At 40.8% G+C, this 25,933-nt stretch overlaps 1 protein-coding gene across 2 annotated transcripts in view; it reads right to left on the bottom strand.

Moving 5' to 3' along the window:
• The window catches only part of LOC136872649 (uncharacterized), a 61,479-nt gene extending 37,435 nt beyond the window's left edge, over positions 1-24,044 (bottom strand). The window contains exon 1 of one of the 2 annotated variants that reach the window (XM_067146460.2): positions 23,995-24,044. In XM_067146460.2, the coding sequence (XP_067002561.1) occupies positions 23,995-24,017 (23 nt within the window). In that variant the 5' untranslated portion in view covers positions 24,018-24,044. Of the gene's footprint in view, positions 1-8,487; positions 8,569-23,994 lie in introns of those variants that run through there. The other variant, XM_067146468.2, reaches the window with a different exon arrangement.
• Between the last annotated feature and the right edge of the window lie 1,889 nt (positions 24,045-25,933).

Raw genomic sequence — 25,933 nt, 5'->3', positions numbered from 1 at the left:
CTGAAAAACAAATTAACCAACTGAGAATCCAAGCAGCAAAAGCTGGCCTCCAAATCTCTTTCCAAAAAACAGAGTTTATAACCAACATCAAGCCAGCCCCCAGAGAGCTCATTGTGGAACAGGGAAAAATCAAGCAGGTGGAAAAGTTTAAGTACTTAGGCGAGTGGATAGTACCTAACAACTCTGAGAAAGAAGCAATCATGTGCAGAATCAACAAGATGGAGGTGGCATATCAGCTGTCTAGGAATGTCTACAACAAAAGATCAGTGTCCATCAACGCCAAGCTTAGGCATTATTGTTCGGTTGTACGCCCGGAAGCACTGTATACGCAGCAGAATGCCTTGCAATGAACAGAAAAGGTCTGATGGAGAAGCTAGAAGCTAAAGAAAGAAAAATCCTGAGAAAGATTCTTGGACCAATCAAAGAAAATGGTGAGTACAGGAGACGACACAACAGCGATCTGTACCAGCATATGGAGAGGATAACGGACACAATTCGGAAAAGGAGGATTAATTTTTATGGCCATATAGCACGCATGAGCACACAGAGACAAACCAATAGGATCTTTTCCTACTTTCTTAACAAGAAAACCAAGGGACCCTGGTTTATCGAAGTTGAAAAAGACCTTCAAGAAATAGGAATCACACTCGAAGACATCCAGAAACGTTCTCCTCTCCAGAAAAAGCTCCAGGGATACAAGAGGTTCCAAGAAAGGCCCAAGTTGAAAACAGGCAAGAAGTGGACTGATGAAAGGAAGGAGGCTCACAGAACGAGAATGCGTGAGTACTGGGGAAGAATTAAAGCTCAAGGATGCAAACGGTTGAAATAACGTGGTCCACAGCAGGCCGAAACGAAGAAAGAATAATAATAATAATAATAATAATAATAATAATAATAATAATAATAATAATTGTACCCGAGGTACATTTTGAGAGTGAGGTACCCTCTCGTATTCGCTCTCAACTTGATTGTGAGGCGACTATGATTTTGTAATCTTTTCTATCTTGTAATTTCTGTAACTGAAATATTTATCTCCATCTAGTCACCTTAGCCTCTCTAACGTAGGGCCTCAAGCCCAAATAGGTTTTTATGCATTTAATGTAAATTTGATGGAGCGCCAGTGTTCGCCTCCTCACCATTTTGGTTGTTAGGCCAGTAAATTTAACCTTTTGATATTACCAAAGGCCTTGTAGAATGGGTACTGGTTACCCTTGTTAAACTCTATTTCATTTATTTCATGTTAAAGTATCAGTCTGTTGAGCAGTTAAGACAGTGAATGATGTTTAATTTTGTTAAACGTAGGTTGTGCCATTCATGGGCCTGGAAGGTGTGAATTTTCGAAAATAGATTCCTAAGTGTAAATTGAGCGAGCAATAATGCTCTCCCTGTTGATGTAAAAGAAATCGGGAGAACCGTCTCCTTGACTGTTGATTTAAAGGAACTTCAACTTCAGCCTGTAAAATTGTTATCTGATTATTTTAGACCTCTCTAAAAGTGTTTTTCAAGTTTACGAGCTAACTTTTGTAACTAATTGTTAATTGTATGTATGTTTAGTCATCAGCCCGAAGGCTGGTTGGATCCTCAACAGTTCCACCATGAGCTGTCATAGATGGCCTAGGCATCACTGAAGAGGCGTACTAGGGAAATGAGGAGTGAGGTAGTTTCCCGTTGCTTTCCTCACCGAGCCAGAAGTTGCTATTACATATCAGTCTGCCAAGCCCACTGAAATGCATGCACCAACCGACCCTATGAGCAACAGTTTCACACCATTCATAGCAGGGACTGGCTGCGTAAGGAATGGCATTACTAGCATGGCTCATACCTCAGTCACTTTCATATCGTCAAAGCCAAGGATAAGACAGAGACAGATCAATGAAAGTAATTGTTAATTACTGTTCAAAATATTATGATTTGAAAAGAAAAAAGGGGAAAGGTTAAGAGAAGAAATAAAACTGCCAATTTTAAAGTTTTAATTCAATCTTTCGATTTTTTGTATATCCGCCCATTTATACCCGCACCTTCTTTCACCTCTCTGCTCCACAAAAACACTGTAACAATAATAATAGCCGAAGTGCGGGAATTTAGTCCCGCAGACGTTCTTTTACGTGCCAGTAAATCTACCGCCACGAGGCTGACGTATTTGAGCACCTTCAAATACCACCCAGGATCGAATCTGCCAAGTTGGGGTCAGCGCCTCAACCACCTGAGCCACTTAGTCCAGCACGTCTCCCGTGAGAGCTAGGCAATACTGAGCGATCTTCACTTCGATTGGGTCGTTGCGAGACACTCCCCTGTACAGATTACAAAACTATTGGTCTTGTATGAATAAGGCCAGAAGGGCAGGAGGGAATTATTCCAAGTTCGCATTTCACTTTAAGTTGCCGAGCTCTATGTATGTGCCGGCACTGCAAGCGCCAATCCAGGAAGTTTTTGCTTGTAGAACACGAGTGTAGCCATGTTGCCTACATTGTAGGCGCCCATCCAAGATGTTATTGCCTGTAGAACAGGACTGTATGCAGTGTTGCGTACACTGTAGGCGCCACTCCACGATGGTTGTAGTAATAAATCACACGGTAGCAGGAACTGTAAAGTATTAAGAGATGATGAAGGTAACCTTTTCAGTTCGCCAGTGCTGGATGACGTAGTTTCGTACCTCTTCACTACTTCCAAGAACAGCAAAGGTATCCTAAAGTATCCATCACTGCAGGACCCGTTCTTAAACGGAGGTGTTCCTTGAAGTGGCCCATTAGAGTGGATATAATTCTTCCAAAAGGTCGAGGCTTACCGATGAAAATTTTAAGAGGAGAAGTCGCAAGTTATTTTAAATGCTAAACGTCACTAACAAAAATAAAAAAGAAACCACTTTTCCCTTTGAAAAAATCAAATGGTCATAAATATGTCTCCTGGTCATGGCTATCCGTCAACAGCTGGTAATTTCAGATGACAACCAGCCATAAGACACAGACTATGTGGGACGGAAGTGTAACCATAGCAACAGTGTTGGCTGTGATGCAAGGTACGGACGGATGGATGGCCAGACAGTGTTACCTAACAACCGTGCAGACTGTGATGTAAGGTATGGATGGATGGCGAGACAACGTTACCGAAATGGCGTGCAGGCTATGATGTAAGGTATTAATGGATGGTCAGACAATGTTACCTAGCAACCGTGCAGGCTGCGATGTAAGGTATGGATGGATGATCAGACAATGTTACCTAACAACCGTGCAGGTTGTGATGTAAGGTAAGGATGAATGTTCAGACAATGCTACACAACAACCGTGCAGGCTAAGTCTTTATGGCTGGTTGCCATCTGAAATTAGCAGCCGTTGATGGATGGCCATGATCGAGAGACATATTTATGAGCATTTGATTTTCGCGAAGAGGAAAAGTTTCTTTTTGTGTGTGTGTGGAAAAATTACCCCGAATTATTTAAGTATATTTTTCTAAAAAGACTACTTGAAGGTCTTAAGCCGTACATAACCCCTTAACATGCTTGACTTAACAGATGTACCTGCTTTCTGGGCAAAAGAGACGCAACGACTGCTGCAGCTGCCTGTCATAAGAGCCGATCTCGCAAGGGCTCTCAACCTGGAAGCGATGGTTGTTGACCGCGGGATCAAAGCTGAGCCTGACATTGCTTCTACTTGCATATGCCTCGCTCTTCATTGCCATCTCTCCTATCCAACCTCAATTGGTCAGCTCTTGTTCTCTTCTTAACTAAGCCGTATAATGTTTACGAGACCTAGTCTCGTATCTGTCTATTTACCAGCAACATTTCGGCACCTCGGCGTCTCCAAAAACCATAAGAGCAGTTAGTTGATCGTTGACCGATTACATTAGGTTTATTCCAACACGATACCGAACCGATTCTACGCAGTAGCGTAGATGCTGTTCCAATAGAAATCCAGAACTGGTTCTGAACTGCGAGTTCACGGTAAATTCAGAACCATTTCGGAACAGAACTGATTCTAGGAATTCTCGGTCAAGACCAAGGACTACGAGTTCTGGATATGCGCATTACATCCGACCAATGAGCGGCGTCATTACGTACGTCCCATCTGAATAATAAGGTAAATGGCCATCTGTCGTTAAGAGTTTGGTAACGTAATTCTTAGATGGCGTTGTTATGTCATTTACGTGTTACAATAAGACGTTACCAAGAATAGGGGAGCTATGGTAAAATGGTAAATACCCGGGATATGTAATAGTCTAATATATTTTAAATAGATTGTATGTCATTTATAGATGAAACTCACTGATATCCCATTCCCTAAAGACAATTTAAGTGTCAAAAATTAAGAACAAACATATGTTTTCCTCAGCCTTTAAGTTTTAATAATACTACTAATAATAATAATACTAATAATATTAACTTTAATTTGGGAGCCTTTACAAAAGTCAAAACACGGGTGGCGGATCCAGAGTGGGTCTCGGTCCACAAGTAGCCAAGACTACTGTGGCTGTACGCCTCTGCATTCGGGAGACGAAGAGGGGTTGCTCCCCGCCATTGGCTGTCCTGAGAATGGTTTTCCGTGGTTTTCCATTCTCCTGCACTAAGGCGAATGCCGGGACATTTCTTAGTACAGGTCGTGGTCACCAAACCTCTCACCTTCTCCGATACAAATATCCCGGCCTGAGAGACGGCGTTACCTTTTAAGAGGCCCGCCTCCCCCTTCAGGGGAGGAATGAAAACATCTTAGTAGTGGTAGTCAAAACACATAAACGAAAACCACTCTTATTTCACTTATCACAACACAAAAGCGGACGTCTTAAAACTTCAACAACCGCCAAACAACTGTTAATGTTGTCTGTTCTTCTTAGAGTAATTTAGTCTAATGACTGGTTTGCCTCTGCGATGAGTCTTCTCCAATTAGGTCGATCCTGTGCAGTACGTTTTGCGTCTGGATAGCTCCTGTATTCTGAGTTCACAAGAAATGTCATTATGAATGTCTTTCTTGGTCTTCCAACGAGGCATTTCCCTGGTATTTCACCTTCCAAAATTTTTATCAACACATTCCTATGTCCCATTCAATCTCTTCCTAATCTGACTCTACAGCTGTCTCTTTTCTTGGGCAATGTTCAATACCTCGGCGCTGGTCGTCTTCTTCACACAACTTACCCGTTTCATCCGACGACAACACCACATCTCGAAAGCTTGTAGCCTCTTAATATCACATTATTCACGAACAACAAGTCGACCAGTTTCAATATTTTATGAGAGGTCGACACGGCAATGTGTCCAAGTGCTTGGTTGAGTGGTCAGCGTTTAGTTCATAGGGCACCGAATTCGAATCTTGTGGGGGGTGTGTTTTGTTAATTCCTCTGATGCGGGGATAAATGTATGCGTTTGTTTGTGTTAACACATCTCATCTACACACCACACTACCAACCGCCACAGAAACACACCATAGTGGGTACATCGCTCACTATAGGGTATCAGGCCGTTAAACTATGCACTCGTTTATTTAATACTACCGAATCGTTCATTGTTTCGATATACAATAATAATGCAACTGGCCTGCTAATTCTTTAATGTAAAACTGGTGGAACCTCGATATCTCGAATCACCTCGATATCTCGAATCACCTCGATATCTCGAAATACCTCGATATCTCGAATCACCTCGCGAGCCAAATTTTATTTCGAGATATAGAATACCATTTTAGAGCATATATAGCGCATAATTGAATCATATATGGACTTATACTGAATACAGTACGTTGTACAGTATTTAAAAATATACTAATAATTCCTATTTTACTGCATCGCTTCATCTATCTCTAATTAAAATAACGTTTTAGAGGAACAAATACAGTACGTACAGTAGTGAAACAAGAAACATACCTCCGTTAATACCTTTGAAAAAAATCGTTTGTCTCTTCTGTCAACTTTTCAGCACGAAACCACGCAGCCAAGATTCGTAAATGGAGCTTGTCATCCACGACTTTCGGGGTTGCTTTCGTACGTGACCGGTAATGAATTGACACCCGAAAAACAACGAGGCTTCGCCGACTTACCGATCACTAGAAGTTTGTTTGTCGGTTCCCTTACATTAGCTCCCAGCATCACTGTAACCATTTCTTTACTTGTTAACTTTTCCTCACAAATTACAAATGCTGTATTGCACAGTCAGTGTTGTACAAAATTCGAGTTGTATAATATTTTTTGCTTCAAGGGAGGAAACGTTTGCTTCGAGAAATCTAGAAATTCGGATAACATCATTTCGAGTAATAGAGAAATAAATACACATGAAGAACAGAACAAACGGCCGAGAAAGTGAAGTTACTTCGAGATACTGAAAATTCGAGTAACAGAGGTTCAAGATATCGAGGTTCGACTGTGTCTTCAATATTGACCAAATTCAGGACATCGTGTCGTCTCAAAATATTAGATTTTCCAACGGTGGGACTGTTTCAAAACAGCCTGCATGTGTATGTTGTTATTAATAATCTTGACCATGATGGTCGGGATTGGATCCGTATTGACTTAGTAACAGTAAATATGTTGGAAGATAGTCCGCCTAGTCAATACAATTCATTTATTTACCTTTCACCTTAACATCTAGTACATGTTTCGAGAATATTATGCATTCTCTTCCTCAGCTAGTGGATTAAAATTCAGTATACAATAAGACCTGACTAAAATACGGGGGCCCCCATTAAAATTCAAAACAATGAGTATGACAATGTGACACTTAAAAATTTTGGATAGTACAAACATAGAATTAAAATCCCATTTTGTCAAGTACAAATTAAAAACACAATGTAGTCTAATTAATGTCTAATTAAATACAACGTCTTGTGATGATATGAATTCACAGTGTCCTTGAAGTTGCCTTGCGTAGTTCAAAATGTTGAGTTAAGGATGAATGAAATTGCATTAAAACTTGAAGTCCTGCCGATATCCACCGTTAATGGGTGTTAAAATGATGTCTATTTAAATTAAAATATTGGACACAGCGTCGCATAATGATGTGAAATTACGGTGTCCTAGGAATTATAATACTATCTTGCGTAGTTCAATTGGATTTGTACAAGAATAAATGAAGTTGCGTTAAAACTTGGAGTCCTGCCATTATATTCGGTTGATAAATGTATTATGCAGCCAGGTTGAAAATAGGTTAAAATGGTCTATAAAAAGGAAATGAATTAAAAATTAACAAAAGGCTCCGACATGAACAAATTGGAATACAACGGGGTAAAAATATTAAACCTTACCAGTGTGATGATGTAAATATTACGTGTGGCATGCATGTGTTAGATAGATGTTGAGGCACCTGATGTTGTATGGCAACTGGTTACAGAAACGTTGAAACTTCTCGTCAATACCACGCAGCCGAGATTCCTAAATGGAGCTACACATCCCCGACTTCGGGGGTTGCTTCCGTATGTGACCGGTAATTAATTCACACCCGAGTCGCCGATTTTCCGATCATTAGAAATTCTAGTTTTTCAGTTCCCATCATATCAATTCCCAAAATCACTGTAAACCTTTCTTTACTTGTTAACTGCTCTTCACGAACCACACATGTCATATTGCACAGTTAATGTTGAACAAAATTCGAGTTACAGAGTATTTTTTGTTTCGAGGGAGGAAATATTTATTTCGATAAATCGAGAAATTCGTGTAACCAAATTTCGAGTAATAGGGAAATGAATACACGTGAAGAATAAGACAAACGATCGGGAAATTTAAGTTACTTCGAGGTACTGAAAATTTAAGTAATGGAGGTCCAAGATATCGAGGTTCGACTGTAATCACTATTGCGTGTTCCTGCGATGGTTATTTTGTTTTCTTTATTGCAATTGGCTTTATGTCGCACCAACATAGATAGGTCTTACGGCGACGATGGGATACGAAGAGGCTAGGAGTAGGAATGAAGCGGTCGTGACCTTAATTAAGGTATATTCGTCTGATGTGAAAATGGGAAACCACGGAAATCCATCTTCAGGGCTGCCGACAGTGAGGTTCGAACCCACTCTCTCCTGAATGCAAGCTCACAGTTGCGCGACCCTAACCGCAGGGCCAACTCGCTCGGTCTATGATGGTTAGTGGTGTGATATATGTATTAGGACTATCACAAACTCTTCGCCCCCGAGCGAAAATAATGAACCGAATGTGGCTAAAATCCACGACACGGCCGGGAATCGCAGGCCAGCACGCTGACCACTCACCCAAGGAACGGACTTTTCATAAAGAGAATAAAAATATAAATAAACTTTACTTGAAAAATATTCTTTTTCGCCTTTTTGGAATTGAAGTAAATTCTGAATTTTATCTCGTGGTCTACAGGGCGCGAATAAAGACAGTGCGAATGTAACAATCCTTTACCGTGCAATAGTGCCGTTGTCCCAGGTCAAAAAAGAAAGAAAGAATAAAAAATAAACTTCCACTCTTACATTGCAATTATTATTTTCCACCAAAAATTGAGCGCTCCAATTTATAAAGGATACGAATAATATTTCTATCGGAATTGTTACTTACCTGGAAATAATTCCGACAGGCAAGAGTTAACCACAGACTATACACGACCAACCACAAGATAGGAACACCGCAGACTGTCCCATACGGCACTGAGGTACCCTGCTTGCCTTCACCTGCTTTACTATGCCCCAGGCTATTAGCGCCTCGCCTCGCCTTGTGTAATAGCTGCCGAGGTCCGCGACCAATTGCAGCTTCAACCAAAACGTCACATATTACTTTCTTTCTGCCTCTGCTTCCGTAAGATACGTTTGTTAACGTCTTCCGGTCTGCACTCGACAACTTAAATCTTCCATAATTCACAAGAAGCGAATCCTAAGCTCAGTATATGCTCAGGGGCTCACAAAATATGAAGCACAATGTGTCACTTGAATCTGCTGTCGCTTCCACTTACTTGTGCCAGGGCCTTCCTATCCGACCCGCTTTGGTCACGTCTTCTTCTCTTCCGACCCCAATAGTATTAAGTTTACGAGGCCTGGGAAGTCTTTAATTTTCACATAAATACGTCTTATGGCTGGCGGTGATCTGAAAATTTGCGTCACACAGCATGTATGACGTGATGTGGAGTATTGATGGATGGTCGTGACTGAGAGACATATTATCGAAGAGGGGCGTTAGAGTATAGATGATCGATGTGATCTTGCAGGCTGTGATGTGAAGTACTGGTGGATTATTATTATTATTATTATTATTATTATTATTATTATTATTATTATTATTATTATTATTATTATTATTATTATCATCATCATCATTTGTCTCTTTATAAAAAGGTGAGTGGCCCTCTCTTATTCTTAACCACATATCATTTTTACAGCATTAATTTAAAAGGTCGTGATAATCAATTACATTTAATAACATAAGACAAGGACCGTCTCTGTGGTGTAGTGGTTAGCGCGATTAGCTACCACCCCCGGAGGCCCGCGTTCCATTCCCTACTCTGCCACGAAATTGGAACGGGTCCACACAGCTTCGGGAGGTCAACTGAGTAGAGGGGCGTTCGATTCCGACCTCAGTGGTTTCGAAATGGTTTTACGTGCTTTTCTACTTCCCCTCCAGGCAAATGCCGGGATGGTACCTAACTTAAGGCCACGGGCGCTTCCTTCCCTCTTCCTTGTCTATCCCTTCCAATCTTCCCATCCCCCACAAGGCCCCTGTTCAGCATAGCGGATGAGGCCGCCTGGGCGAGGTACTGGTCTTCTTTCCGAGTTGTATCCCCTGAACCAAAGTCTCACACTCCAGGACACTGCCCTTGAGGCGTTAGAAGTGGGTTTTCTCGCTGAGTAAATCATGTAGTAAGTGACAATAATACAATGAATTAAGATTACTATTGATGAAAAAGTATAGGATAAATACGGAATAGACAATACCAGAAAAATATCAAATTAATAACCAAAGAATGTATGCCATAACTAGCTTAAAGGAAAACTTATTCTAATACGAGGCCAAATGAAATGAACTGAATATTATTGTGTTATAATGTGAGTTTACTAAAAACCATGTTACTATGTTATCAATTTCTAGAAAGAGTGCATAGTCTTGTATGAGAATATTAGCGTAAATGGGACAGACTAAGATACTTCAAATTTAATACATAATTTTTTATTTCATTTACACACGATTCATTCAAGTCAACTGTATGCACTCTGGAGAAGTTTGCGGTAGCCTGTTTTGAACGTCCTAGACGAGCAAAACTTTTAATATCTATCGGGATCGTATTCTATAACCTCGAAGCGGTGACCAGGAAGGAATGGCTGTACTACTACTGCTACTACTACTACTACTACTACTCAACTTTTTTATTCCTCCCCTGAAGGGGGAGGCGGGCCTCTTAGACGGTAACGACGTCTCTCAGGCCGGGAGATTTGTTACGGTGAGGGAGATGTGCGGAGAGGGTGAGGGGGTGGGCGGCCGTGGCCTATACTACGAACTGTTCTGGCATTCGCCTTAGTGCAGGAGAATGGAAAACCACGGAAAACCATTCTCAGGACAGCCGACGGGTGGGGCCAGACGTGAAGTCCGGCACTGTGTCCCAGGCCCGTCTCCTGAATGCAGAGGCGTAGAGCCGCTCGGTTGGCCGGTCAGAGTACAGAGCTGTTCGACCACGGACAAGCCGTGGCCTCTTAAGGGACGGAACCCAAGGGCCGAAACACACTCTGCATCTACCGACCAAAATGGCTGTAGGTATTTGTTCTATGCGGTGCTATTTCAAGTAGTGGCCCGCAACGAGTGTTAATTTCGTGGAACGAAGAAAGAAGCCTTGGACGATAAATATGTGAGCTGTTTGTAGAAAGCAACTGGTACATGCGGGTCATTTCGCGGGTTTAACGGTCGTTTAAACGTAACCATCCTAACTTTTTGCAGTATGGTATTGCATGAGCATCGTGTCGGAGCTGGAAGGCATATCGAATGCAAGAGTTCTGTACACGTTGTAGTTTTGCTGCGTGTTCCCAGGTTAGGTCAATCAGTACAATGTCACAGTAGTCAGCGGTTGGAACAAGAATTGTTTGTAGAAGTTTTAATTTAAGATCCGTCCCTTTCAACTTTACTATCCGACACCCCTTGGTCAACTCGTATTCTCTTCCAACCCTTACGGTTTGCGTGGCTTAGGGAGTCTCTTACTTTCACGTCCTTCGCGGCCCTTCCCTTTCTTTTGCTGTTACCTTCAAAAATGTTGGTCATGTCCTTTTGGGGTTGTATAACTCGAATGAGGCAACTGTCATCTAAGATGCCTGAAGTTGTTTGTTGTGGTTTGGGAAAACGCTAATAACCGACTGTTAGTTATGAACCAGGTGAAGAAACAGTTGATGCCACTCTATTTTGAAACCTTCGTGTCCTAGGGCAATAATTGGACCTTATTGAAGTGGAAAAATCGGAGTTCGAAAACGTCTCAGTGAGGTGAACTCTTCTGAAGGCCAGAACTCTGGTGACGGCCGAAGCCACCTTCACTACTGGTCTTACAACGCTCCCATAAGTACCTTGAGGCAAAGAGCTCGCAGCTTACATCACTATTCTAATGAGTTACAATCTCCCTCGTTTGTTCGCAAGGGCATTGCCTGCTTACAACCTCAGATATACTCACTGGCACGTAAGCCTATACACTCAGGATAAAACCTTACTATTCCTCCCCTGTTAATACTGAAGGCAGTGATTTTCTAACTGTTCGGTTCGATTCAGTGTCGCTAACCATACAGTTTTAGGGACCCTACTTGCCGATACGACGTCCTACAGTTACTGTTAATCTGAGTCGTTGACACTAAACAGTCGGTTTATTTTGTGATTTGCGAGAATTAGATATTGCCACTGCCGTATTGTTAAAATTACTAGTGTTGCATTTCGGGTATAATTAAAGCATATTATCTTTTTCTGTGCCATTGTAAGTCTCTTAGGGTAACAACAGGTAAGTAGAATTGTGGCATGTTCGAACAATGCATTTAATAACGTAGTTGGTGAGAAATGACGAACGCAGCATTTTATTAATTACGGTCTTATTTCGTCCAATACTCACTTAGAGAATTCGATTAGGATGTCTAAGAAGCAAGAGAAATCTGCAAGAACATCTCCTAAAAGGAAGGCAACATTACCTTCTCTATAAAGATCAGTTCAATTCGAATGGAAGGGAATTTCGTTATCAACCTAACCTAACCTAACCTAACCTAACCTAATCTAACCTAACCTTGTCTCGCCATGACTTCGGTACGGTTTGCAGACTGAGCCTTTGTGTATTCTTATTGACTTACAGCATATTTTATATGAAACACATTTGCTTGTTTGTATTATTACAGCGTGGTTTCACTTCACTCCAACAAATAATAGCAAATTTCAAGAAGGGAGCTGAACTTAGAAGAATACCGTTATAGAAATGCGAATATCAAAATGAAGGCAGAAATAGGGGAGTATCCTACAGTACCGGCCGGCTTGCAGTACCGGCCATTGCTGGTTCTCGTTTTACGTACTATATAGCAGTAGCTTACAGGTGGCATATGAAGGATACTATATTCCCGCGTGTCATACTTTGGGGACTTCGTTTAGCGTTAAGTCTTGTGTGAGATGGGAGTATTGTACGTTGGCCAGCTTACAATCGCGCGCGAAAAGTTATTTTCAAGCCCCCATGTACTCAATTTCCAGGTAAGGTTTTGATTTTGTTTTTACTTATATATTATATACATTCTTTAAAGATGCTATAGCTGGGAAAAGTTTCACGACGTCGTCTATTAGACAATATCCATTTGGGGAAGTTCCTTCACGTGAGGTTCGTACAGTACCGGCCACCCACATGTCTTCCAGTACCGGCCAATAGGACTTTTAAAGAAATATAATTATATCTACTTCTTATCACTTTCTAGAGTGAAATGACCGAGAAAAGGGGTAAAATAAATTGAAAATGGACCGAGGACGGGATGAAGATGGCACTAAACTAAATTAATTCTAGTAAAAGACTGCAAGGCAGGCTGCTGAGGCTACGTTATGAGATCGTCTGAGAGCACTTAGAGTTGGTGTGGGTATTGATCTAACTCCCCAAAGGGAAGAATTAAAAATCATTTGATTACGATATGTAAAGTCAGTTGGTTACTTATATGAAGGATCTAGATAATCTTCATGCCCCTGATTAGGAAAAAATGTTTACAGTTAGCATTCGCTTTGGCCGAACATTCAAAAGTCCAACAAAGAAAACAAAACTGCCGGAAAGCAGTTTTATTATGACTATTATGTAAATACTAAGGAAAAGGAAGAAAACACATTATGCATTGTTTGCTGTGAGTCATTGGATGAAGAATGGGTGCAGTGTACCAAATGCAAAGACTGGGCGCATGTTGGATGTGTAGACTAAGGGAATATTTTTATTGTATTTGTAATTATTGCAAAAATTAAACCAAACTTGAAGTTAGTGGATGTCAATTCCAATAATTATGTGTTGTCGAGTTTATTTTATGTTTGTATGATGTTATTAATTTATAAGACATGTATATCTTAGAAAATAGTAACTGGCCGGTACTGGAAGAAATTTTTGTAGTCCTTGGAAATTAAGCTTTGTTGTATTTTTTAAATATTATGAACTTTTAATAAGATTTTATGGAAATCACACCCTGACGTTGCAAAAGCATCTAATGAAGTATAAGATTATTGTACAAAAATCTCATACCGTACATCATTTTATTTTTCATAAGGGAAAAAGTTAAGGTGGCCGGTACTGTAGGACTCTCCCCTATATAACATTAAATTGAGTGTGTGAGTTTTTCCTTAATTCTTCACTGAACTTTAAAACCGACTTAATTATGAATATCTTTATGATCATTTAGTCTGATAAGGGAACCTCCATTATTGATACTTAAATTTGGGTTTTCACTATAGTCCGCGCACCTTTTAGCGATATCACTTTGTGCGGGGATGAGGAACAAGGAGGGACCTCTCCCGGTTCCGGTTATACTGCCAACTGAATGGAAATGAAATCTGAATTGAATCGATAATATGATCGATATGACTTTACTAAACATTTATTATCTTACGCCAACAACTGTGTCACACATACATTATTTAACATTATATAACATTTCTCGATGCGAATCTTGTTACTAGCATGAATTCTATAGTCTCGCTTTGTTGTGTAAACAACAACAGTACTAGTACGTAAAATGTACGCCAGATGTCGCTCAGCGATGCATAAGCGATTCATAGTTTGTGTTTCAAAGGGTGCCAATACGGATCTCGAAGATAACCGAGATCGACCGATTCAGCACTAGGGTGTGCATGTATCACTAAAAGGTGCGCGTACGGTAGTCAAGTTGGCAGCAGGGACGAGCCATTAAAAAAAAAAAAAAAGGAAATAGAGCGGCGATATTTACGTTTTACTGTATAGCCTGACGTGACGAGCACTATAAGGGGATCTTCTCGCAATTATTCGTCGTGGTGGGAATTATGGTGATCTTTGTTTTAACGGTAAGGTAACACAAACATGATTATCAAAGCCTCCTAACAAATCAAATGGAAAATAAAACAAGCAAACTTAAAATCAATTAGGAAGAAGAAATGTAGGGAATCCACCCCCACCCCACCACTTTTCCCTTTGCGAAATTAAATGATCATAAATATGTCTCTCGATATGACTGTCAAAAACAACGTGCGTTCCCTCGTTATTGCTAGCTCCATCTGTGGATCAGTATCGGCCTCCGGGCCCCAACATGGTGAGTTCAACTGGCCGAGAAAATCCGATTTGGGAAGGGTGGAAAAATATCCATTCGACATTCCATGTCGTAGGATGCCGGCATGTAAAAGATCTCTGGTGACATAGCATTAATGGATTTGTACGCAAGTGGTGGTGGTGGCGATAATTGTTTTAAGAGGAAGTACAACTAGGCAGCCATCCTCTATATAACACTAATCAGAGAGAAAAATGGAAGGGGTCCGACACTTCGAAAAATGAAGGTATCGGCCAAAGGAAGATAAGGGCCACGAAGGGCGTGAAAATGAAAGACTCCCTAGCCTTCGCAAACCTAATAGGGTCGGAAAAGAACAAGAGTTGAACAAGGGAGGTCGGATAGGATAGATGAAAGTGAGGAGCCTGGCACAAGTAAGTGGAAGAAATGCCAGCACTCAGCTGAGGGCCCCGTGGTCGCCAACCCACGCTCCATAGTTCAGAACCCCTGGGGCCCCTTTTAGTCGCCTCTTACGACAGGCAGGGGATACCGTGGGTGTTATTCTACCGCCCCCACCCACAGGGGGATTTGTACGCAGGTCCGCAGCGTTGGATAGAAGTTTATTGCTTGTCAGTTGTCATTTGGAGTGTCATTGTTGTGGTTTTGGATACGCTAGGTATTGTGCGACTCTGAAATGGTAGAATAACTGTCGAAAATGGCGTGCCAACTAGCGAAAAGCGAGTATATTCGACCTTATACCTGTATTCAGGATTGTGAGTGACTGCAAAATGATCTCAACCATGTTGTGAGAGGGACGGTAGATAGTAAACGGGATGAAGACAGACTGTTTCATTAACAGGAAAAGTCACTTCACGTTTTAATTACTGTGTTGATGGGGTGATAGTACATAATGCGGAACACTGCAAGTACCAAGGTGTTAATATAAGCAATGATTCATTGAGGTAATCATAATAACGAGGTTGTTAAGAAGGGTAACAGATCTGTTCACATGATTATGAGAGTATTAGGGTTGTAGTAAGGACGTAAAGGAGAGGGCGCATTAGTCTCTAGTAAGACCCCAATTAGAGTACGGCTCCAGTGTATGGGACCCTCACCAGGATTACTTGATACGAGAACTGGAAAAAATCCAAAGAAAAGCAGCTCGATTTGTTCTGGGTGATTTTTGACAAAGCCGGCCCCCCGGTGTAGGGGAAGCGTGCTTGGCAGTTTCCCGGAGGACCTGAGTTTGATTACCGGCCATGTCAGAAATTTTTACCTTTATCTCAGAGAAAGCCCCAATAATAACGGCTGAGAGGATTCGTCGTGCTGACCACACGACACCTTGTAATCTGCAGACCTCCAACGTGAGCAGCGATCGCTTGGTAGGTCCTGGCCCTTCGGGGCTGTTGAGCGAAGGTTTTTTTTTTTATTTTTTTTTTATTTATTTTTTTTACGAAAGAGTAAAATGTTGCAAAGCTTGTGCTGGGAAGACTTGAGGAAAAGGAGACGAGCTGTTCGACTAAGTGGTATGTTCCGAGTTGTTAGAGGAGAGATGGCGTGGAATGACATTAGTAGACGAATAATTTTGAGTGGTGTTTTTAAAAGTAGCAAAGATTACAGTAGTAAGATAAATTTGGAATTCAAGAGGACAAATTGGGCAAAATATTCGTTTATAGGAAGAGGAGTTAGGAACTGGAATAACTTACTAAGAGAGATGTTTGATGAATTTCCAAGTTCATTGAAATTGTTTAAGAAAAGACTGGTAAAACAACAGATACGGAATCTGCCACCTGGACGACTGCCCTACATGCTCATCAGTGGTGATTGATTGATTGATTGATTGATTGATTGATTGATTGATTGATTGATTGATTGATTGATTGATTGATTGATTGATTGATTGATTGATTGATTGATTGATTGATTGATTTCTCAGTAACATTCGCTTGAGATTTTTCATTCAGACTTCTCAAAAACTGCCTCATTTTGATCCGTACAATTTTACTCCCAGAATCTGTATGTGACCAGCGTAGACAAAATTAAACATGTTGCAGCAGAGAAACATAAGATCACCTTCAATTAATATTTTGAATGTTATTTATACAACTCTCCACATAAGGAGGCTGTCACAAAGACAACTACATGGATTACAAAAAATTGTACGTCTTTCAAGTCATTGTTGGTAATAATGGAATGTCGGAGATGGAAAGGAACGGAAGGTTCTGAAATAAATTACAGTTGAACTTTGTTATGACGATATTAGTTTCAGCGACAACTCGTCTATAACGTCATGTTTTCTGTGCTACGGACATATTCCTCATAATAAACGTTGTTCAGCCTTGCGTAATACGACAAACGCATGTGCGTCTACCTCGCATATAACGTCATTTGCAATGTCAGTTTGGAATAAGATTTTCTAAGAAAGTATTTTAAGAAATATTTTGTTGAAATCTGGTGACCTGGCAAATTATTTCCTGTCCCTTTCTGTCATCGACCTAGGGATTGCAGGCAGATTTCCTAACCCATTGTAATCCGCCCATATTCTTGCGATATTAACAGTACCTGTGTGCGGTCAGTTTCGACTGGAAGTTTCCTCTAAGTGCACGCATTTTAACGCAGTTTTAACGTTGGGAGGAAAAGTGAAAGTGATTCACCAAATTGAGAATGGAATTAAAAAAAGATAAAGTGTGTCGTGAGTTTGGCCTTCTTAATTCCACAGTCCAGACGATTTGTGAGAGGAAGGATAAAATTGTTGCTGCATTTGAAGAGAATGGTTCGAAAATGAAGCGGCTACGAAAACCTGAACGGAGCGATTTAAATGAAGCGCTGCTTAAGTGCTTTAAGTGACAGAGAAGCTGTGGACCTCTTCTTAAGGTGAAAGCAGAAGTATTTGCGAAGAAATTAAAAGATGAAGAATTTATGTGCAACAGTGGCTGGAGTGACACATTCAACATCAGTTTCGGTAAAGTGAGCGGCGAAGCGAATAGTGTGAGTGCCAAAACAAGCCAAGAATGGCTTGCTACTGTGTGGCCTAATGTGCGCTAAGGATATGCCGATCGTGACATCTTTAATGCAGACAAGACTGACATTTTCTTTAGAGTGACACCGGACAAAACTCTGACAAAATTTCAACGACGGTAAAATACCAGTTAAATTTTGCTGATTAGTTTAGATTAGGCTTGTTAAGTAAAAAAAAAAAAAAAAAAAGTTAGACCCAGTGTTTTTTTTGTGTGAAAACCATGACTGTACTATCACGAAGCGTCACCGGATGAAACTGTAAGTACAATGTTTAAAATCTGCTATAGATTAAGTTATGATGATGTCGTCACTGTCGTGAATATCAATTTGGAAGCATGTGCGAGCGTGTGGTTGAACATATTCTTGAAAGATATCTCTCAGTTAGACCGTTCCACGAAGTATGCAGCTTTATAAAATGATAGTGTTGACATTAGAGAGTGTAGTGGGGCTACTATTGTTTATATTTTAAAAAAAAAACTTTTTTGCAGCTGGGATACCGGTAATGAAATGTCGTATGGCTTTTAGTGCCGGGATATCCCAGGACGGGTTCGGCTCGCCAGGTGCAGGTCTTTTTATTTGACACCCGTAGGCGACCTGTGCGTCGTGATGAGGATGAAATGATGATGAAGACAACACATACACCCAGCCCCCGTGCCATTGGAATTAACCAATTAAGGTTAAAATTCCCGACCCGGCCGGGAATCGAACCCGGGACCCTCTGAACCGAAGGCCAGTACGCTGCCCGTTCAGCCAACGAGTCGGACGGGATACCGGTAAAGAAGATGTTCACCGCACGCCACTGTTGTGTGCAACTGGCTGGTGACACGACCCTGTTCTTTTTACGACGAGGGCATCAAAAAGCTGCCCATACGCTGGGACAAATGAAATTTCAAAGCAAGAAAATATGTAGAAAAATAAATTTTAATTGCCTTGTGTTTTTCAGTAATTAAATTTAAATAAAAAATAACATCCCGTTTGTATTTGACATAGATTTTCACGACCACTAAATGATATTACAATAATTATTTGGGAAAATTAGGTCGTGTAATATTAAATATCAGCTGACACGTTTCGATCCTGCGATCAGGATCGTCTTCAGAGCAGTAACAAAGCATAATGGCAACTGTCACTCCATAGTAACCACACTCAAGATAGAGAGACCCTGTTAGAAGTATAGTTCATTCCAGGGCCTCCAGAGTCATGGAGAAAGATGTTGACAACTATGGAGGGTGGGCATGATTACTCAGTACATAGCCGTCACCTTTGTTAAAATTATTCGGGCGTTTAGCAATGTCTATCGCCTCACGAATGATTCTAGGAATTAAATGTTCCTCTTTATAAATGACAGAAGTTGCACCAAACATTCTCTGATGGTCATTATGTATGGCATGTTCTGCCACAGCAGACTTCTCTGGCTGGCAAAGACGTAAGTGCCTGCGATGTTCTTTAACTCTTGTTGCTACCTTCCTACATGTTTGGCCAACATAAACCGATCCACAGAAGCAAGAATCATATATATTCCAGTACAGTTTAAACCAATAGGATTTTTGACAGATCGCAAACAATTGCCTATGGTGATATTAGGCTTAAAAATGGTCTTGATATTGTACTTTCTGAGAATATTGCCAGTCCTATCCGTGACATATTGTACGTATGGCAAGAAGGCCAGACTCAAAGGACGAGAATCACGCGACAATCTGTCACGGATTATTTTATTAGGCCTACAATGATAGATGCGTTCGAATGCATTATTTATTTATTTATTTATTTATTTATTTATTTATTTATTTATTTATTTATTTATTTATTTATTTATTTATTTATTTATTTATCAGATACAGTCTATGGAGGGTCATTTTACACTAATAATAACAAGTTTAAATAAGTATAAAAGGTAATCAGTAAAAACAACAATATTAAGTATCAAACAGTAAATTATTAACAATTCAATAACAATGTAACAACAATGGCAACGATAACTGGAAAGGGCCCATTACGAAGTTAGGAAGAAGGAAGGTCATGGGTTGGATGGAGGGAACAAATGGGAACCTGGAGGGGAGTTCAAAGGAGTTTTTTAATTTTGTGTTTGAAGGATGTGAAAAGTGTGAATATGTCCATATTGTGTAGTGAATTACCAAGAGTTGGGACGATAGAGCGTTGTTGTAAGGTTAGGTGCGGACGGTGCACATAATGAGTATGCCGGTTGCGTGTTGGGCAAGGTGGGGACGTGTAGAGGGAAGTACTGTACGTCGGAAGAGTAGCCATTGATTGTAGAACTGTAAACGGTTTCACTGGTCAAGTATACCCAGGTAGTTCAAAGATGTCAGATTTGGTATGTTCTTAAAAACAGGATTGCAAGTCTTAAAAAAAGCATGGAAACGGCTCACTACCAAAACTATCAAGAACTGTTCCCACCATGCCGGAATCTCATCAACCGAAGAAATAAATGCCGCCGAAACTGTACGTTCGATGATAGTAATGATCTGCCGTTATCTGCATTTCTGCAAGAAGCGGACAGTGATATGCTCAATCAGTGTGACTATGAAACCATGAAGACCTATAGTTCATTCTATGTTAAGAAATCAGTATTGCACTTATGACAAGAGGGTTGCCTTATCGAACGGCTCTGCTCAATACCATCATGGGAAAACGGCGGCACATATATTTGTGAAATTCAGTATTTAAGTTCAAGATAAAAAGCGGGTCCGCCTCTGTGGTGTAGTGGTTAGTGTGGTTAGCTGCCACCCCCGGAGGCCAGGGTTCGATTGCCGGCTCTGCCACGAAATTCGAAAAGTGGTACGAGGGCTGGAACGAGGTCCACTCAGCCTGGGCAGGTCACCTGAGTAGACGTGGGTTCGATTCCCACCTCAGCCATCCTGGAAGTGGTTTTCCGTGGTTTCGCACTTCTTCTCCAGGCAAATGCCGAGATGGTACCTAACTTAAAGCCACGGCCGATTCCTTCCCTCTTCCTTGTCTATCCCTTCCAATCTTCCCATCCCCCCGCAAGGCCCCTGTTCAGCATAGCAGGTGAGGCCGTCTGGGCGAGGTACTGGTCATCCTTCCCAATTGTATCCCCGACCCAGAGTCTGAAGCTCCAGCACATTGCCCTTGAGGTGGTAGAGGTGGGATCCCTCGCTGAGTCCGAAGGAAAAACCGACCCTGGAGAGTAAACAGATAAAGAAGAATAAGAAGATAAAAAGCGGAAGAAACTAAGCTGCAAATTATTTTTATTAACTAAAGGGAATGGGGAGTTTACAGGGGCTATTTTTAGTTTGTACAGAATCAGAGATAAACTTCGGCACATAAAAACCTCAGTACTGAAGTGTAAGGCAAATTGGGAAAAAAACAGAAAAATAATAATGCTTTTTATGGACTCGGGGGGTGAGGGAAACATTTAATTGCATTTACTAAATTTTCCCAGACATCGCGGAGTACTACTGTACTGTCGTATTGCTCACAAAAACAATAGCAAAACTTAAACGAGGTCGTAAAAAGTGGTTAAATTAAACTGCGGTTAAGAAAGAGCAGTTAATAACAAAACCAAGCACAAACAAGACACATCGCAATTTTTTTATCAGCACAAGTTATGTCATGACGTATCGCTGCATACCACAACACCAAAATCTTCAGTAACAACTTCTGTACAGTATAGGGTTGCCAGATTTCCGGATGGCAAATAAGGAACAGTCGCTCGATTCCAGATGGCAAATAAGGAACACTTCAATTTCCTTGCCATATAGCGCTAAATTAAGACACCATAGCGATAATTAAGAGAAAATACCAGGGATATATTAACAAGTAAATACCGTTAATAATATAACAGCGTCAGCATGAAATATGTAGGTACTTAACTTATTAAAAACTAATAGTGTGTTAGTCTTTACATTGAAATTAACATTTCACAAGTACTTGTCGTTTGAAGAAGCAATTTGTAACAGTTTCTTATTCAACAAAACTTTCTTGAGAAATTCCTTACAATTGTCATCATAGTTGAAGTACACAAGAAGTTCATTTTTATTGTATCTGCCTGAGCATCTGTTTCTGTCATCTCTCCATTTTATTGCCATTACTGAAAATACTCTTTCAGTATATGCATTCGATGGAGATTTACTTTAGACAAACGAAAGTACCATCAAAATGTTCTTCAGTTTTTCTAGACCAATTAAACCACTGATATATATAATGGAGGAGACTACATGCCCGCTAGTACCGCTAGAACACTGCCAGAAGCGCTGTTCTCAACTGTGATGGCTGATCATTGGTCAGGTCAGAATACAGAATATTTTGACCATAACCGCGCACTTTTTTGATACTATACTATTGTCTAAACCATGATATTTTAAAAAACGGAACATTGGGCGTACGGTTTAAATAGTGCACCGTACGCGGAACAAAATGAGAAAAAACCGTATTGTTCCGGGCAAAACCGTACATCTGGCAACCCTAGTACAGTACGAAAATAATAGAACACACACCAGTACTATGGAATATACAACCAACTCTCAATCAACTTAAGACAAGTACGCACTGATTTAAAGCCTAAAAACACACACGCAACAAATAGTGTAGATGACTTCACTATAGAGGCTTGTACCAGAGCAACACAGAAGGAAAATGTTATGTAGTTATTTTATTAACTCACGGGCAAAAATGCCTCATCTGTCTTTCATAATAATTACAAAGTACAGTATAATACCCCTTAATCATGACGAATTATGGGTGTCTAAGAAGGGGCATGTTCACTCCTTGTAGGTCCATAACAGCAATACTGTTTTCTTAACGTGGAATGAGCTTTAGTTACATCCAAAGGCAAACTGAAGAAGAATAATGGCCACAGTGACCTTGAAATGGAGGAAGGAAGTGCCTGTCCATACAGTGAGTAACGCTTTAGAATTGTGAACATGTTCTATGAAGCTAGGGGAGGGAGCAGTGAAGTTCCTGATGAAATAATGAACATAGAACGTAATTTAGAAAGTCTGTATTGGGCAAATAGGAGACAACAGAGCAAAATGACTGATTAGTTCACTCCTAAGTAAAGAAGTTTGGTGAGTAACTAACTAACTACAAATGCTTTCATTCTTCACCCTGAAGGGGTGGGGCGGGCCACCTAGAGGGTAACGCCCTCTCTCTGGCCAAGTTGGTGAGTACTGGACAAACTGTTTTAATACAGAATACTGTATTTATAATTGTACGAGTATTTTATCGTTTTCATGGTATCCTTAAAAGTGAAAACATACATCTAAAAACAAACCTAATTAAGTTTATATTACTATATTTTTCATTTTCGTTGACTACGACACTCGGTTACGACACAATTTCTCAGATCTCTAGGATGTCGTTATAAGCGAGTTCTACTGTTCGTCAAATGGTTTCAGAACGTCGTTAGTGAGCCTCGTATTGAGGAGATGTTTGTTTTATCACTGTTTCTTTGTAGTTTCGGGGTCCGCCTACGTAGCGTAACGGTTAGTGTTATTAGCTGCCGTCCTCGGGGGCCCGGGTTCGATTCCCGGTACTGCCAGGAATTTAAAATTGGCAGGAGGGCTGGTATTTGGTTGAAATGGTACATGCAGCTCACCTCCAATGGGGGTGTGCCTGGAAAGAGCTGCACCACCTCAGGATGAAGACACGAGTTTACTTTTTTTTTTTACTTTGTAGTTTCGTGATCATTTTCGGATAACATTACGCGTACACTAACTGTTCATAAGTAACATTTTTTATCCCTTTAGTCTACTTTTGTTTTTCCACAAGTACGGAGTACAATGTTATATTTATTATAATTTAATCCGTTTACCCTCCAGGGTTGGATATCTCTCGGAGTCAGCGAGGGATCCCACCTCGGCCACCTCAAGGGCAGTGTCCTGGACCATGAAACTTTGGTCGGCAATACAAGTGGAAAGGAGACCAGTACTTCGTCCAGGCGGCTTCACCTGATATGCTGAACAGCGACCCTGTGGGGGGACGGGAACATTGGAAGGGAGAGACAAGGAAGAGGGAAGGAAGCAATCGTGGCCTGAACTTAGGTACCATCCCGGCATTTGCCTGGGGAAGAAGTGAGAAACCACGGAAAACCACTTCGAGGATGGCTAAGGTGGGAATCGAACCCCCTCCCCCTGTACAGTACTCAGTTGACCTCTCGAGGCTGAGTGGACCCCGTTCCAGCCCTCGTGCCACTTTTCAAATTTCGTGGGAGAGCCCGGAATGGAAGCCGGGCCTCCGGGCATGGCAGCTAATCACACTAACCACTACACCACAGAGGCGGACCAGAACAGTAGGCCTATAGCTGGATGAATTCGATTAAAACGCTCAGTGAATGACTCTTAAGGCAGATATTACACTCTCCACCTTGCTTGCGACTTACCTGTATGGGCACAGGAAAATCATCCGCCGACAGATTTACTTGAAGCCAAGCCTGTACGCGGTGAGACGTTAGTGAACACAAGTAGGTCAGGGCTGGCTGTCAAGGTGCCCTCAGCGTGCAGGGTCAGCTGGACAGTAGCGAGCATCACACGTCATGAACACTCCACACTGTCAGGGTTAATAGCAGTCGTGTCTAACGGTTTACATATTTCGTTTTTCCTCGTAGTTATTAACTCATTCCGAGATAAAATAAACATTAAATAATATCTTAATTATAAAAAGAAACTCTTCTTCTTTCTCTTCTTCCTCTTCTCATGAGGTCTGTTAGGGACCACATGTCAATTTCAATTCATCCTTTCTTGTCGTTTCCTCTTTCGTTCTTTCCAGTATTCCTTCATCATTACACTATGCTTTATTATTCTCTTCTCAGACCACTTTGGGTCCGGGTTTCCTTTCCTTTTCTTCCTTGGAATCCTTCCATTCTTAAAACTTTCTTTTTAGATATCTATCTTCATTTAGTTTACTCTTCTCTTGTTTCATTTTTTTCTAAATCGTTCTCGTCCTCTTGTATCCAGCTTGTTGTTGACTTTATCTCCCAAAGGTTCTTGAATACCTGTTTCGTCAATCTGTTACATCCAATCTATAGATATTATGTCAAAATAATAGCAATCTCCTTTTTCTTATTGTTTCTGTTATATTTTCTACATTCTGGTATATTTCCTTATTACTTCTTATCTTCTATTGTTCTGTTGTTTACATTGGTCCTAAGATTTTTCTCACGATTCTTCTTACTGGTACTTCCAATTTATCTACCGTAAGCTATACATGGTGACCCAAAAGTCCGTTAACATTTGACGAGGCAATACTTCACGGAATATTGGAGGGAAGAGAGGTAATGATTAACACACATGATCGGCATGGCCTGGGGTTTTATTGACACCAAAATAAAGTACACAAGTTCCGAGGCTTCTTATAAAATAGATTAAAGAGATCTGTTGGTTTTACAAACAGGCAAGATGGCGACCAGTACTTACAGTAGTAGCGTGTGTTTCAGTCTCCAGTTTTATCAGTGATTTGAAGGTGTAAGATAGGATTTTCGACATAGGAGTAGCTATGGATAAGGGATAAGTTACTGTTTTAACTCTTCTAGACCTTAATAAGGCCTTCGACTGCGTTGATACGGACATACTAATGGCAAAATTACGTGCTCTTAATTTCTCACAAAGCACACTATCCTGGATGCATTCCTATCTCTCTGATCGCCGGCAGTGTGTATCAACAGGTGAAAATTCCTCTTCATGTCAATCTCTAGAGACTGGAATACAACAGGGGTCAGTGCTAGAGCCACTCCTATTTTCAATCTTCATTTCAGGACTAACACAAGTAATTAAACATTGTCAATATCATGTGTACGCAGACGACTTACAAATATATACACATGCACATCCTCGTGACTTACCGACTGCAATAAATAATATGAATGACCACCTAGAAAGAATATGTAAGTGGACCGATGACCATGCACTAAAAATCAATGCCCAAAAGTCGCAGTGTATTCTTTTGGCTACCCAAATAACCTCACAGACGTGCGTACCCACTCAGTAACATTAAGAGGCACTCAGTTACAATTCAAAGACACAGTTAAAAACTTGGGGATGATAATGGATAAAAACCTTAGTTGAAACGATCATGTAATAGGTATAGGCCTATGTCAGCGAGTGTTTTATTCCTTACATTCCCTTAAGAAACTCATAGATTAACTCCCGCAAAATGTAAGAAAACTGCTTATCCAAACTATGGTAATGCCAATATTCGACTACTGTGACGTAGTATACAGTAACCTGAACGCCTCATTTTCCATCAAGCTCCAAAAGGCACATAACGCATGTGTTCGATTCATTTCAGATATACCAAGGTTTAACCATGTTTCTCCCGCATTT

Source organism: Anabrus simplex, chromosome 1, assembly GCF_040414725.1.
Source record: "Anabrus simplex isolate iqAnaSimp1 chromosome 1, ASM4041472v1, whole genome shotgun sequence".
NCBI classification, from domain to species: Eukaryota; Metazoa; Arthropoda; class Insecta; order Orthoptera; family Tettigoniidae; genus Anabrus; species Anabrus simplex.
Note: the sequence above shows the minus strand (reverse complement) of the source record. Positions and strands in the feature narration are given on the sequence as shown.